The following is a 16,068-nucleotide window of genomic DNA, read 5'->3' as shown; positions in this document are numbered from 1 at the left end:
AGGCTGGTGGCTAAGCGCTTCTACCCTGCGGACACAGACCAGGCCAGGCTCTGCCATACAGGTGAACAACGGCGCTGTGTGATCTGCTGAGCGCGCCCCAAATCATTTCCCACAGGGACCGGTAACGTACTCCTGATGCTAACGGACATAAATATTTCTGTATGTTCCTAATGCTCCTTGGAGAACGACCTGTCCCTTGACGAGGGTGTGCTGCAGGCCGCGGCGGGGTGCCAGGCACCGCTCCCCCAGACACCTCCCTGCGGGCTCTGAGGGAGGCTGCTCGCCGAGGTGGCAGCTAACCGCCTCCACGCGTCACCCCGACAGGCAGTTGTCTGGGGTACGCATCAAATCAAACGTCAGAGGCTGGTGGATACGAGGAACGTGCCGCCTGCGGCTCTGGAGGCCACGAGGGGCTGGGGCGGCCTGCAGCCCCCCGCGCTGTGCCCGTCCTGGCTGCCCTGCCCTGCCAGGCCGGCCCATGGCCCTGCCCAGCCGCCCCGTGTCACCTCAGCGCGCTCCTCTGCATCCTGCCGAGAGGCAGGTCTCGCTGTGGCAGGGCAAGGGCAGGGGTCGCCCCTGAGGGTGCGGGCAGCGCTGCGGGCCCCTGTGCCCGCGGGACAGGCGGGGGGGGGCAGGTGGCAGCCGGGCCTGGGGCCGCTCGGCCCGGGCTGTGCGGGGCGCGCCGGCCGGGAGAGCCGTTGCGGGGTGAGGTCATGCGCCTTCCTCGGGGGTGTCGTGGGGGTTATGTACATCGTTCCCGTCTCCGTATGGGCAGTCACCCGCACGGACAGGCTCTATCGGTTCCGTTTAAAGGACTGTGGGAAGTGTGTGTGCGTGCGCGCATTGCGTGCGTGCGTGTGGACTGCCCAGCACAGGCACCGAGCCACGCACCGCCGCGCCGCCCCAGCCGCCCCTCCCGGCGCGCCCTCTCCGCCCGCCCCGGGGCCGCCTCCCGCTCCGCTCCGCTCCGCCCCGTGGCGCGGCGGCGTGGGCTCGGTGGCGGGGCCGCAGCCGGAGAGACAGGTGACCTTGGCAGGCAGAGCCGGGCTGCGCCCGCCGCCGCCGCCGCCGGGGAAGCTGGGTGGGGAGACGGCCGAGATGGTGGAGGAGGGCGGCGAGGAGGAGGCGGAGGGGGAGAGCGCGGAGATGCCGGCGGCCGCCGCCGTGCCCGCTCTGCAGCGCTGCAACGGCTTCCTGCCCGGCAAGGAGGCGGCGGGCGAGCGGGCGGCCGAGGCCGAGGCCATGCTGGCGGCGGGCGGCCCGCCCGAGACGCGCCTGTCGCGGCGGCGCCTGGCGGTGCTGGCCGTCTTCAGCTGCTACTCGCTGGTGAACGCTTTCCAGTGGATCCAGTACAGCATCCTCAGCAACGTCTTCGCCGGCTTCTACGGCGTCTCCTTCACGCAGATAGACTGGCTCTCCATGGTCTACATGGTGGCCTACGTGCCGCTGATCCTGCCCGCCACCTGGCTGCTGGATGCCCGCGGCCTGCGCCTCACCGCCCTGCTGGGCGCTGGCCTCAACGGCCTGGGCGCCTGGCTCAAGTGTGCCAGCCTGGCCCCCGGCCGCTACCCCCTCACCCTGGCAGCCCAGGCCGTCTGCGCCGTCGCCCAGGTCTTCATCCTGGGGCTGCCCTCACGCATCGCCTCCGTCTGGTTCGGCCCCACCGAGGTCTCCACTGCCTGCGCCGTGGCGGTGCTGGGCAACCAGGTAGGGGCAGAGGGGCAAGGGAGGCTGGGGGGATGTGGGCCACCTTAGCCTGGTGTGGCGTTGAGTTAAAACTGAGCCGTTTCAAGTGGGGAAATAGCATTCTTCAGGAAAGGGTTATGGGGCAGCGCTGGAGAGAGGAAGAGTGATGGAGGTGATGTTCCATCGCAGCCGGCTGGGCTTTGCAGGACTCTGGCAGTGAGCAGCAGCTCATGCACTTCTGTCAGCCACCTGCAGTACATCGGTTGAGACCCTTTTCAGAAGTCATCCTGCTCTGCTTTCTCTTGCTCTTGCATGAGACATCTTGCCTCTTGCATCACTCATCAGACTGAATCCACCCCCAGGTTGGAGGGGTGTAAAGTACATGAACTTTCACAGAGAGCCCCAGTGTCCCACTTGTGAAGTTTTCTGAGTTTTCTGTAGCGCTGGGGTAGTTCATGTCACTGTGGGCAGCTGTTAACAATCATGCATTTCCTTGAGCTTGCTGGTCCTGGCTGGTTTCAGAGAGCTGGAACAGGTGTATCTGAAAGCACGGGTGAGGATATGATACCGATGGGTTTTTTGTTCCCATAGCCTTGTTCCAGCCCCCTGCTACTGTCCCTGCTTTTTTGTGCCAACAACATGTTAAGATTCCAGTCGACATTGCTGGTGAAGGCTGAGGTCTTAGGTATGGTTTTATTAAGGTAATAGGGGATTTGTTTTTCCTTGGGTGAGTCTAATGATTTTATGTTTGTGCACTTTGGATTATTACAGTGGTAATAGTAACGTTACATATTTACAGTTAGGGTTGCTCATTAGCTCGTACCTGGATGCTGAGGGTTTTACCAATGCTTATCTAAACCAATTTTTTTTTTACATTGAAGTCTTCCAGTGGACAAGTCAGCTGTCCCTTTGGACTGAAGACTTTGGGAGTTGTTTGTTGGTTGTTTTAGCAGTTGAGCAAAAATGTTGCATCTATGACCTGGAATCAGGTTAAAGGTTTCTTTGGCAGCTAAATCCACTCTTTCAGACACGCACCAGTCATCCCAATAGCAAGGAGTTACTGAGACTTCAGTTCCACAGTACAGTGCCAAGGATGCAACTTGGAGTCTGAAACTGGTGCTTTGCTCAGATGCTGAGATGGGGGAGTTGGAGCGGTGCAGGACAGAAGCAGGTGTGCAGGGGCTGTGCAGGTAGGAACCATGAGAAAGATGGGCAAGGAAAACTGGAGCAGAGATGTAAAAACCCCAAACCTTAGTTCTGGAGCATATTCCCTTCCAGAAGCTAGGACAGATCTTGATGTGCTGACATGCTTGATGGTCCTCTGCCAGGGAAACACCTGTGAAACGCACTGACAAAGGTGCATTTCATCTCCCTGTGGCAGCCCTTCACAAAGGATAATGGCTTATTCTGTAGCTCTGTGGTACCCTGCTGGCTCAGAGCTTCGTGCTGTGTAGGTCTTAATATCCCAGTCCTGCTTGTGTCTCGTGGTGTCAAACAACAGAATTTCTCTGTCCTCAGTTTTTACTTTCTTAAAAAAAAAAGCACTCTAGAAAGCTAGATTGAAAAGGGCGTGAAACACCAAATTAGGCCTCAGAAGTTGGAGGTAATGTTGTCTGTGTATCCCAATGCAGTTCACTCCTGCATACACATTACAATACAGTCGCACTGTAATTGGTTAATTGCACAACGTACCAGAATGAAGTTGCTATAACTAACTGGGCTGTTGGTCAGCCAGTTTCTTGTCAGGTACTTTGCATAACTTCATCGCTACAGCAAACAGGGCTGGGACCGCACAAAGGGGAGGGACAGAGTATTTATCGAAAGTCAGATCGCACCCATTATCTCTTGAGATGCTGATCATTTGCAGTTGAAACACAAATCACTGGGAATGCAGTGATGTACCCGTCAAGGGTTATTTCCACAAGTATTCAGCATCTCAAACTGGGCACACCAGATCTCTGTCCTTCTGGCCTTAGCCTCTCTGGGTGTAAAAGGTGAAAAATGGTATCGCGTGACTTTCTTGGAATATTGTGGGCACTGTGTAGGCTCACTCTGGGGGAGGAAAAAACATATCTAAAGTAAAAGAGTAATTGTGTGCTCAGTTCATGTTTGTTAGGGTTCATATACTGAAGGGTGAGAATAAAAAGACAAATTCTTCAGGTGAGCACTGGATTCAGTGTAAAACTGATGGTTTTTGCAGGGAAAAAAAAAAAAAGGCAGCGAAAGCTGCGTTGGGCATACACACAAAGGGCACTTTGTATCCACATTGGCACACCTTTGTGTTGAGTGGTTTCTGAGTGTTGGACTTGCTACTCTTAACAGTCTTTGGTGCTTTTTTTTAAAAATCTTTTACCTGAAATAGATGCAGGGGTTTTTAGTTTAAAAAAATAACATTTTTCTAACACTTTAAAATGCAGTTTAGTTTTGGAGGAGCAGCAGAGAGAAATTAGAGAGTAGTCCAAGACTCTTGTTCCTTCATAGTTTTTTTCTTTTTCCTTCTATCTATCTCTACGCACTAAAAATTTCAGTTCTTGGTTTTTGTCTCTTTTTCATACAAAATCAGTTGCTACGTTGGAATTGACTCCAGATACAAACGGATTACTACTATATTGTGTGATTCTCCTTTGTTTCCTCAGCAATAATGGCAGATGTAGGTTTTGGTTTTGTGTTTGTTGATAAGGATGCTCCTTTTCTCTTGCTCTTCTTTGCTTTATCAGTTCTGCAATAAACCTTGCTTGTCAGTCTGTTACTGTAGTGGCAGGATCGTGACATCGAGAGGAGTGTTTCTAAAGAGTAGCTGGAATGTTCTAGGCATTCAGTTGCAGTATTTATGGACATGCACAGTGTTTTGCTGTGAAAGATTCTTCTGAAAAAAAATCCTTAATGCTTAGTTGTTAAATGTGTTATATACTAGGTATAGTATTGTAGTTTAATTCAGAAGTAGAAAGGTTAAAACCTGAATTATGGAAGATGTGAAAGAGGGGAGCTTTAGATTAGAGAAAAGGAAGAAATTCTTCACTGTGAGGCTGGTGAGGCACTGGAACGAGTTGCCCAGAGCAGCTGTGGATGCCCCATCCCTGGAAGTGTTCAGGGCCAGGCTGGATGTGGCTTTGAGCAGCCTGGTCTAGTGGAAGGTGCCCCTGCCCGTGGCAGGGGGTTGGTACAGGTGGTCTTCAAGGTTCCTTCCAACCCAAACCGTTCTATGATTCTATGACCTGACTGTGAAATGCCATTGACAGCAAATGGCTCAGAAGTATAATACTAAAGGAACACGTTTCCTTCATAGTTTTATTAATACTTATTATGATACAAATTCAGAATTCTACCTGGTAAGGATTTTCTTTTCTGTTAATTTTTATGTTCACAGGAAAATGATTTTGGGTTTTCTTTTCTTGCTTTGCAGCTTGGCACTGCGATTGGCTTTTTGTTGCCGCCTGTTTTGGTTCCAAATACGCCTGACGATATTGATCTAATGGCACATAACATCAGCATCATGTTCTACGGCACAGCAATAGTTTCCACGCTTTTGTTCTTCTTAACAGGGGTTGGTAAGTGTGCTGTTCTTGCAATTTAAACGGTGACTGTAGGGGGTGTTTAGCACATCTCTTAAAGCATCTGGCTTTGCTCAAAGTAGTTGAGATTATGTTTTCTCCAATTTACTTGTGTTCACTTACCTGTTGTGCCAGGGTTAAGTGACAAGTAGTTTACTGTATGTTGCTTCTTCACATGGGGTGACATCTCTCAGAATATTTAGGCAGCTTAGGCTTTTTGCTAGAAAAACCTTATGATACAATTTGAATTCTCTCTGTTAACCTTAACATTCAGACACTAGTGTGTAGTGTCTAGACACATTGCAGATGAAGTCTGTCTGTGACTCTTAAGTTGGTAGCAATCAGCTGTGACCAAATAGTTAGCACGCCCTTTGTGGCTGTGACTTGATTCTTCCATGAGGACATCTAGAACATTTTTTTCATGGAAGTGTTAAAAAAAAGTTAATATTCTGAAATTCATCAAGCTGAAACACTTCAAAAAGAAAAAGCATTAGTCTGATAAAGACAAATCAAAATTGTTCCTCCTTCTTTTTCCCCAGTGTTTGAAGAAAAGCCAAAATACCCTCCTAGTCACTCTCAAGCAGTCCTGCAAACTATGCCTCCTGAGGATTATTCCTACAAGCAGTCGATTATTAACTTGTTCAAAAATGCTCCATTTGTACTTTTGCTGATCAGTTACGGTGAGTGGTGCTGTCTGGCTGTAGTCTGGCAGAACAGTTCAAATGTGTGCTAAAAGTACATCGTATTTTAGTTGTGGTTTTTTTTATGGGGAAGGGAGGGTCAAACTTTTACTTACTCAGCAGCCAATGCTGGAAAATCCGGCAGGATTCAAAATACCATTTAAAGGCCTGGTGAAGAGATTTTACTTGGCAGATAAAAAGTTTTGCCTCTAACGTGAGTCTTAAATATCAGAAGATTAACTCTAGGGTAGCAGATCTGTGTGTGTACCCCTGGAATGACTGAAGCTTTTCTTTTGGTACTGCAGGTATTATGACTGGGGCATTTTATTCTGTCTCCACGTTATTAAACCAGATGATAGTAACTCATTATGAGGTAAGTTTCTTGGATCTTCTTTGGGTGGGGTTTTTTTTGTGTGTTTTGTTTTGGTTTTGTTTTTTTAACTGTACATTTGCAGAGGTGATGTTCATTATTATGAAGGTGCTATGTGTGCTCGGACATTTGGTTTCCTTTATACCCCCCTACAGTTTCTTGCACCATACAGCTGTGGGAGTCATAGGAATGTTTGTTTGCGCTTATGACTGCCAAGAGGTCTGAACTTGACTCTGAGTGGAAGCGAGTTATTAATGAGCACCATATAAATATTTGTTGAAAGGGAGAAGAAGTGAACGCTGGGAGAATTGGCTTGACACTGGTGGTGGCAGGAATGGTGGGTTCGATTATTTGTGGTTTGTGGCTGGATTACACTAAAACATACAAGTAAGTGTGGGTAGGCATGTATGGGGTTAGGGGTAGGAGAGCGGTGCTATTGCATTAGAAAAATACTGCGACGTAAGGGCTGAAGTGAACTGAAGATAAAGTGCAGTTCATCCGTGATCTTTTAGTGGCCTTGATGGAGACTAGTTTCTGAGGCTACAGCAAAAGCTTGAAACTCTTACTGGTTCTTGGCCCAAAGAAATGAGAGAAGAGAATGCAAAGATACGAAGGGGTTTTCCATCTACTCCTATCTCTTCAGGAGTGTAAGGCTAACAAGGAAAGCACTTTATATCCTACATACAGTGGCCGGGTGGCCCAGTGGACTCCTTCTCCTAGGAAAGCATAAAGGTTCAAAACTTACTCTGCATTGTTTTGTAAAACAGGCAGTTGATGGATTCTCATTTTTTTAATACTAATCCTGGTCCTATTAGTAAGCATAACATTGCGTTAATTCAGGGGATGACCGTGGAGTAGAACTCTGTTCTGGGGTAGGAGCTTCTGGGTCTATCACCCATGGTGTGGTGCCCCTCAGCAGTGCTTCTTGTGCTGGGGTAGTTCTCCCCTGTGACTCTTAGTACATTATGGGCAAGAGCTCTAGAAACCTAATGGACGTTAATGCTGTAGATAGGCTTTGGTTTTGCTAGTGTGTTGGCTTATAAATAAGTGATGTGTGCTTTAATATTTTGGATGATATCCTTTATTCCAGACTTCAAATAAATAGAACAATGTAATGAGATTTGTTTGACTTGCCTCTTAGGCTGACTTTTATTGCTACTGGTGTTCGATTTGGCTGCACATGTATTGCAAAATGGGCAGCACTTCAGAATGGCCAAGAGGTGCAGTATAGTGGAGAACTAAAATAGTCTTAAGGTAACAGTATCTCCTGTGGTTGTCCACTCTTTTAAAGAGTCTGAGTAAGTGTCTGTAGCCTTGAGTGAAGCAGTCGTATAACCAAGGCAATAGTTTGGGAAGAGATACATTCTCATTACATGATACATTTGAGTCAGAATTACACAAAGCAAATTCTATAGCTGTAGAATGTCAGTTTTTAGGGAGTAAGTAATGTCTATGTTACTCTTCCATGCTTCAGCAATGTGCTATGACCTTATGTTAACAGTGTTAATTGTTTTCCTTTTTTTTTGGTTGGGTTGCAGGCAAACTACTTTGATTGTTTACATTCTCTCATTCATTGGGTTGCTTGTATTTACTTTCACCCTGGACCTCGGATACCTTATAGTAGTGTTCGTGACTGGAGGAGTACTTGGGTGAGCACTTAAAGAGGACTGGAAGAGTTACTTCAGTTCTGTTCAGAAACAATATTTAACTGTTTTAACTAAATGATTCTATGTATATTCTGTCACCATGCTCTCAACCTATGCCTATAGCTCACAGTACAGATAGGGTTTACTAGAGTTTTATCTTGTTACATCAGAATAAATATAAAAGTAACTGACTTTCCAGTGAATTCCATTTAAGATTTTAATGGACCTAACAGAAGTCTGTATGTGATCAGTTTGTTTGGTTCGAATTCAAAAAGTTGTCTGCAGTAAAGCTGAATCTTTCTGTTGACCAGTTCGTAAATGATTAGGGTTTGACTGAGCAAATCTAGGAAGGCTGGCTTCTGTGCATTTTTATTAATCTATGTTTTGATAACCCAAGCAACATGCTGGATGCTTTGTTTGCTCAGAAGAGCATGAGCATTTCTCATAGATATGTAATCTAAAAGCCCCAAAAGGTGCTTGGGGAATAGTGCTGTATCGAGACACAGCAGTCAAGGTAGAGCCGGAAATGTCTGGATAGTTTCAGTTTAATGACTAATCAATCAACCAACCTCAACTGCATTAAATCCCTGCTCTTTCTGTCACCTATCGGTCGCCTCAGCTTCTTCCACAGCACTTGCTAGCAGACATTCCAGTGTCCAGCCTCTCTCTCTACTGATGGTCTCTTTTTGTCCTCCAGCATGGATCTTTGGGCTGATCAAAGGATGGTGTTTGTGTATGTCTTTCATTTTGAAAGTAATTGGCTTCAGTTATGGAATGTTTTGTGGACTGGTCAGAGAAGGTTGTTTAATATGTAAGGAGTGGAGTGCAGGTTATTATGAGAAACAGGACAAATATGTTAAAACATCTTTGTCCAAAACAGAGAGACGTATAGCTAAAATGGTTGGGTGAGGTCAGGGGAATGAAGCAGGCAAAACAAGTATTGGATCATGTTAGGTCTTGAAAACAGACAGTTAAGAGTACCAGCTAATTCCTAATACCATGTGTTTACATTTGATTTTCTTAGCTGTAGTAATAGATGAAGGCCACACCTGTCACCCTCTTACTCTTATCTTCAACAGGTTCTTCATGACTGGCTATCTCCCACTTGGGTTTGAATTCGCTGTGGAAATTACATACCCAGAATCTGAAGGCACTTCCTCCGGTCTCCTTAATGCATCAGCACAGGTTATATCATCTTATTTCTTCAAGTGAAGTAATGGTCAGGAAAGCCACTCTGCTCAAATCTAAGGTGGCTTTCTCAAACTTGGCTGCTAAGTCTCTGTCATGTTGCTGTAGCCTTAATTTTTTAATCTGGTTATTTTAAGATGTGACCTGAAACTTTGCAAGGTAAAGTGATGACTGTTTTCAATGTGATCCTGATGAAATGATTTGTTTGTTTATAGATATTTGGAATTGTCTTCACGCTTGTTCAAGGAAAGCTCACAACAGACTACAGTCCTCGTGCAGGAAACCTCTTTCTTTGTGCTTGGATTTTTGTGGGCATTATCTTAACAGGTAATTAATCAGAAATGTAAGTAATGAGTTCTCTTTAATGTAAAAATGTGGAAGCTTTTTTGAGATAGTGAATTTCTGGGTAGTTTTTAGATGTCTCAGACATCTGGGATTTAAATATGTGGCTTTCTGTCTGGACTGACAAAAGTTATAAATGCAGGCAGGGTTTGATTGAAAGGGTTTTTTTGCTTTGTTTTTCACTTCAAATAATTGCTGTGTGCACACCCTTTGTTTAAAGGATAATATTGCTGATATATGGACAGCCATCTGTCGCCATGTCTTGAATTCGAGGCAGATGTCTGTCTCCAGAGTAGGATAATAAATGTAAACAAATACATAAATGGAGACAGTTTGCAGTTTTCCAAATGCAAGAAACTGCTGATGTGTTCCTGAACTGTACCTGTGACTTACGCTGATACTTACAAATGTACTGAAAGTGCTAAAATAAGCTTTGCTTTATGCACTCATGGTTTAAAAGCTTTTATTGTAGTTTTCTGCGTGTGCTTTGTGAGGAGCGAGTTCAAATTGTCAGTAAGTTCAAATTGTGAAAGACCGAACACAGGTATTTTAATATGTGCTGAAAGCAGCTTCCATGTGCTTGCACTGTGTGTTTCCCTTGAAATGCATGTCATTGCAAAGTTGTGAACCAGCTTTCTTTTTACATTTTTGTTTCAGCCTTAATAAAATCAGAATTGCGAAGACACAATGTGAATTCAGGGATTATGAATTTGGATGTTAAAGCTGTAAGTGCTGACTCTCTTACCATGATTGTGTTACTGTACTTGAATGCTTGGCTTCTATTGGCATAATAATATTAACAGCAAAAGACAATTGACCAAATCTTATGATTGTTTCCATGCTGTTTTGGAACAACAGAACCACATGGGATGGTACCCTCAGGTATCTGTTTCTCCCCTTAGCTCCCATGAAAAAAACTAAAAGACTTCTGCTCTCAGATTTTCTTGAATTTTAAGTGGCTAATATTAATCTCTGCTTTTACTGCTTGAATCTTGCTTTTTCATATTTGCAGGTAGCATTGTAAATTGTAAAGCCTTTTTGTGTATTGGGTTAGGAGGCTGTGCTATAGATGACATATTTTATTTAAAATACCTGAAGTCCTTTTAGGTGAAGTCAGTGTCTGGTGAACAGAAGTCATGCTGCAGTTTCTATCCTGTGTACATGAAGAGCTGGGTCTCCTCTTCTGCTGAGCACCCTCTCAATTTAAACAGTGAGCGCAGCATTTTCAGCTGTTCAGGCGGTTCCAAGACTGTTTCAGCAGCTTTTCCAAATTGTCACCGTTACCTGTAGAAATAAGGCTGTCAGTGGAAACATTTTTTCAGTGCTGTGGGTTTTTTGATCATTTGGATTAAGATAATGAAACTGCTTTTTGGAGTTGGGTATTGCAAGATCCTCTGTCAGGCTTCTTTTTATGTGTAGGTGTCTTGCTTTTGATCATCTGTGATCAAGTGCACACTGTTACTGTCTGCATAACGTTCAGAAACTTCCAAGTTGGTGCTATATGAGCTAACTTGAACCTGAAACCTCTGCAGCTGGGCGTCCTGTAGCTTTACCAGCCTGGGTCGGGGCTGTCTTGGGGATGTACATGCTGACTATAGGCAGTGGCCCATGACTTATTAGCCAGGGTGTAACAGAAGCCAGGAGTCCTTGCCCTGTTATTACCATAAATAGAGAGCTGCCTGTGTTAATAAGGTACAACAGCACTTTGATACCAAACCTTGATCAGCAAGATTCTGCTGTGTTTAAATGTATCGAAGAAAAAAACCTGAAAGTTATTCTCTAGATGATAAATATCTATATGCAGTAAATACATACTTTAGAGTTACACTAAGAAACTCAATTCTGTAGGGTTTTTTTGTTGGGTTTTTTTGTTTGGTTTTTTTTTCATTACAGAAGGTAAAGGAAAATAAGGCTTTCTATAAATGCCTGATTTTGCTAATTAATTATTAGGTTAGACTCCAATAGTGTATGCAATTACCCAGGAATACTGAGGTTGAGAATAGCTTCTGTTGAATAACAGCTTAATTCCCGGGTTTTTTTTCCCCCTCTCCAGGTACCAGTTGACAGTCCTGTAGAACCTGAAAGTACTACATTAAAAATTCAGTCAGCTTTATAAAGCTGAAAGAAGGTGACTTGGAAACGCACAAGCTTGGTTGGATACTGAACAACATCAATTAGCGTAATCACTGGATTTGTGTGTATGAGTAGTAAAATGTGTTTGGTGATATTTGTGATAGTTGTGCAGTGGACACTGTGAAGATGCTCAGTTCCTTTTGTCCAAGATGCAAACAATTCACCTTTGTATGGAGTATTTATTTTACCAGTTTTTGAGTTTTGCAGTTTCATTAGTAAAGAACTGTGTGAATATTCTCCACGCTAGGGAGACGTGTACATTCAGGATGCGTACTTCAAAAAATCTGGAATCCTGAAGTACAGTTATCATGATCAGAAGTATCTAATCTTCTTTTCTTGTTCAGTCTTTGCTAGTGCATTTGAAAAGTCAGAGTAGGTAGCTGTACAGCTGGAGGATGTGCACAAGTTCCTTTTTTTTTTTTTATTTTTTTTTAAATGTATCTGTATTTTTAATATAAGCCATTGGTTCCTTCTGGGAAACTGCCTATAGCACAATACTGAAAACAAGAGATGACTGCAAATGTGTGTGGTTCATACTGGCATCTGAAATTTCTCTTGCCTTGAAACTTCTTGATAGATATCAGAGGGCAGATAAGAGAGAACACTGTCTTACAGATTCATTATAACATTTCTGGGGAGATTTAAAGACTTTTCCACTAGATAAACTGAAGAAAAAATTTTCTTATTAAATATAGTAAAAAGGAGAGGAAAGGCCTTTGATATCTCTCCTGTGAAGTATTTATAGGCAATGGAACACTACCGCACAGGTTGCCTCCACAGAATATTTTGAGTGCTTTCTCAGTTAAAGTGAGAGGAGTATGTGTTTACAAAGAGCTGGTGCCTTTACTTTGTAAAGATCCTTGCCTCATCTTGGGTTTAATCAGTGCTGCTGAAGAAATTCCATTTTGTGTGTTAAACCTCTGAATATTTGTTCTATCCTTTTTTGCATTTATTTGTCTGCTTTGTGAGTTGTATCATTTGTCCTGTGAAATTTTTGTGCTCATATAACTTAATGTCTTTTGCAGTTTGTTAAAAGCTGTAAGGATGACTGAAAGGAAAATAGTGACGTTTCACTTTGATGAAATATTTGCTGTTTATATTGTCCTTCTTAGCTACAAAAGGAGCAGACTTCATTAACACTCACTTGGTGTTACTACATTTATATGAATTTGGGATGTGGATTTCTCACTGCAGTGCTTCTGAAAATACTCTCCTTTACCCTGTGCTCTATCTACATCTACAGAACCGATGGCACTACAGTAATACTGAGGCCCTACTATTAATGAAAGTGTCAGACCTGAGTTAGTGGACTTTTTGCAAACATTTCAGTTTTTGCAGTCTTTAAGCTCAGCCTGCAGGTTCAGTACCATCAGTGATGCCGTCTCTTTGAGTTCCCACAGATGTAGTGCCATCCAGAAGGTGGAACCCTACTCGAAGTTTTCCATGGATTGTTACAGTTGGGCGTGGGGAACTTTTTAACTCCAAAATAATTTTCAATATGAAAAGTATCATTAAATAGTTTTCTTTCTCTTGTTTCACTGTAGATTTAGAGAATCCTTTTCTATGAAAAAGAACCTTGTAAAGTTAGCTTTCTAAACTTAGCCTCTAAACTTGATGATCTTGATTTAACATTTTGTATGATAAATGCATCAGACATGGGAAGGCTGAATGGCAATATGCCTGTCAGGATAAGCTAAGCATGCTTGGAACACTCACCTTTCCAAAAAGGATCTATGTCTCTTTGTCAGGTCCAGTGCTACAGAGAAAATGGGCAGATCTTGCTGCTCCTGGAGAGGCCAGGTCGGTGGGAAGAGTCCCCTGGTGAGGTAGCTGAATATAGGAAAAGTAACTCATACATATTCAAACAGCAGGCAAGAGTATAGGAGTGGAAGTAGAGATGCTTTCATTATGTCAGTTCTTTACATTTAATGACTTGCTTTGATATAAGCTGCCCCATGATGGGATGTATACGTTTTCAGCCTGAGTGAGCAAAGTGAAAGTTTGTGCCTTTTGGTATCTGTGGGTGGGTTTTCCCTTTGGAAAAATGGTAATAATGTGTGCCAAAATATATACGTTCTTCAGCAAGATACAGATTCAGTAAATATTTGTGTTCATGGCCAGTGGTTGCTTTAGACTTACACTGTTGCAATATCTTAACGAGATAATATTTTTGCAGTTTTGGAGAAGTGTTTTCAAATGTCCAGTAGAAGGTCTTTGGCAGTATTCAGAATGCTTTCCAAGACGTCCAGTACACACTATTCAAGGTCAAAGATTGAACTTTTTTCTTCTAATTCCTTTCTTCACTACTCGTTTCCAGTCTCTTTAGTTATGTTCAGCCAATTATTGAAAAAATACTCTAGCCCTTCTGGCTCCTTGTGTTTGTTATCTTCTGCCAAATTACTTGGCTACCCTCTGAAAAGGTCCAAACAAGATTTTGGCATGCTGCAAAACCTGCTGGGTCCCTTGAAAGAAAATATTCCGAATAATGAAGGCTTAATTGCATCCTGGATTTGATACTCCCCCTCTAAAAGGAGCTTGAAAGTTGGAAACCTGTGAGCTATTTCTAAGTATTTAAATAAAAGGCCGAGCAGCAAACTAAAGAGCAAATAAAGAACAAACCAGTATTTTATGCAATAATCTTACCTGTCTGTCAAGACACTGAGGTTCTAGCTCATGGCAGAAATAGATTTGGGGTAGTTGGGGCATTGATTTTTCTGCTTTTAATTTTTGTTTTTTAAACAAACAACATCCACCCAATCAAACGTCCATCTGGAATTGGAAATAGGGTTTCTGTCGTGTCAGCTCTACATCTCAACTATGAGAGGATGGAGTAGGAAAGTGAGAAGAGGCATCTCAAGTCCCATGCATCAGCTTTTGCTTTTCAATATGCTTTTCCTTGAAGAGCTTCAAGAGAACTGTAGAGGATGCAAGAGAACTCATGTCATGGTGAGCAAGGGGGCTGCCCCCAGGTTCCCAGGGGCCCACCAGCATGTGTAATTGCTAACTTACAGCTACAAGATTCAAAGATGAGCCTTTAAAATAACTCTTCATTTGTTTCTTCCAGACCATTTTAAACTTTTGCTAACTTCAGTGGGAGAGACCCAGAGAACATTGACCCATTTTCATTTAGGATTCCTAACATGGCCTTAAAATCCTCGTTTCTTTTGGCTGGGTGTGAAAATACCAGACCTGTCAGGCATAGTCTGGAACTGCTGCCATCAGGAGCTTTCTTCTTCAGCTTGGTAGATAAGTCCTTCAGAGCATTTATTTTGTAGATGAGTGCTTGTCTTTAATAACATCTCTTTCTATTGCTGAATGCCTATGTTTTACAAGGAAGAATGAGCAAGGGAAGGAGTGGAAAGAATACCTAGGATTCATTTCACGTTAATAGAGCTCTCCTAACTTCATCCTCTTGGACATCTTTTTTGTTCAAGACAGTCTGTTGTTTCAGAGACAATCACTGGAGTGTGTAATTAGAGATGCCAGCCCATGTTGCCTAATGAAAAAATGCTTTTTGAGAAATATTTGGACTATCTTGTGTGTCTACAACCAAGTGAAGTTGGGTTAAGCTGTAAGAATTTATTGCTTTTGTTTTCTATTTTGTGAACTCATGAGTTTTCCTGCGTGAATGGGAACTTGACCTTTTGGGTTGCTGTCTTTCAATACGTGTATGTATCACCTTAAGTGTTATAGGCTACTAATGATGCACAGATGGCAAGCTAAGTTATTGTATTGCAGGTGATTTCCCCCTCCACCATTCAGTCTGAAGTCTGTGAGGAGAGGGGATGTTAACGCATGAACTAGAATGAATTCAGCAAAAAATATTCCTAAGAAATGTATTTCCATGTCAAGACCCATGTTATTTACTGCTCATGTCTTGGTTCTTCTCATGAAGAGAGCAAATATTTTTTCTGTAATATTTTGGTTTTGTTAGTGTCCCATTCTTTTTTTCAAGAGACAATTAAAATTCCTTATGAATATTCTCGGATTGCAATATTGTATGTATGTGTATATGTGGGTGGCATTATTCCTTACCATTATGTGTTACTAATAAAGTGTATAACGTGTAACTTGATTGGAGATAAGATTACCATTTTTGACAGCTGCTGATACAACTGATGGTCTAAAAATGATTCATTTTTTTCCTTAGAAGCTGCCATTTAATGTAGGAAAAATCTATAAGTGAATGATACACTGTGTCATTAATAAACATGTATTCATGCTTATATGCAGAGTGCATGTACGCAGGGTATATAAATGTATTGTACACAGGAGTATTGGCTTACAGAGAAATTTTCTCAGGGCATCTAATTAAATTATTAGCATCATTAGTTGAGTTGCACTGCTCTAGCACAGTGATTTCTCCTCCTTTGCTTTGGAAAAGATCTTTGAGGAAAAGAAAGTGCTGTTAACTTCTAAAGCAGAGCAATCCAAAGGCAGCTCCTTAAGGGTAGTGCAAATATTATTTTAAT

At 43.1% G+C, this 16,068-nt stretch overlaps 1 protein-coding gene across 2 annotated transcripts; it reads left to right on the top strand.

Annotated features, from left to right (window-relative positions):
* The first annotated feature begins 644 nt into the window (after window positions 1–644).
* On the top strand, window positions 645–15,671 carry FLVCR1 (FLVCR heme transporter 1). Of its 2 annotated transcripts, XR_008824966.1 has the most exons (11): window positions 645–1,707; window positions 5,090–5,234; window positions 5,777–5,917; window positions 6,223–6,290; window positions 6,571–6,674; window positions 7,826–7,936; window positions 9,013–9,118; window positions 9,337–9,448; window positions 10,121–10,188; window positions 11,517–14,542; window positions 14,661–15,671. XR_008824966.1 is itself a non-coding variant. In XM_056357549.1 (10 exons), the coding sequence occupies exons 1-10, from the start codon at window positions 745–747 to the stop codon at window positions 11,577–11,579; spliced, it is 1,881 nt and encodes a 626-aa protein (XP_056213524.1). In that variant the 5' UTR covers window positions 645–744; the 3' UTR covers window positions 11,580–15,671. The 2 variants fall into 2 exon arrangements, 1 of the variants encoding a protein (XP_056213524.1); XM_056357549.1 differs by having other exon boundaries at window positions 11,517–15,671.
* The last annotated feature ends 397 nt before the right edge of the window (window positions 15,672–16,068 follow it).

This window comes from Falco biarmicus, chromosome 12, assembly GCF_023638135.1.
Source record: "Falco biarmicus isolate bFalBia1 chromosome 12, bFalBia1.pri, whole genome shotgun sequence".
Taxonomy (NCBI): Eukaryota; Metazoa; Chordata; class Aves; order Falconiformes; family Falconidae; genus Falco; species Falco biarmicus.
This window is presented reverse-complemented; position numbering and strand designations above follow the sequence as displayed.

Coding starts and splice junctions, on each gene's coding strand:
- FLVCR1 (XM_056357549.1), top strand. CDS start 745: ATGTACATCGTTCCCGTCTCCGTATGGGCAGTCACCCGCACGGACAGG. Junction 6,675..7,825: donor GATTACACTAAAACATACAA/GTAAGTGTGGGT, acceptor GTTGGGTTGCAG/GCAAACTACTTTGATTGTTT. Junction 10,189..11,516: donor TGAATTTGGATGTTAAAGCT/GTAAGTGCTGAC, acceptor CCCCCTCTCCAG/GTACCAGTTGACAGTCCTGT.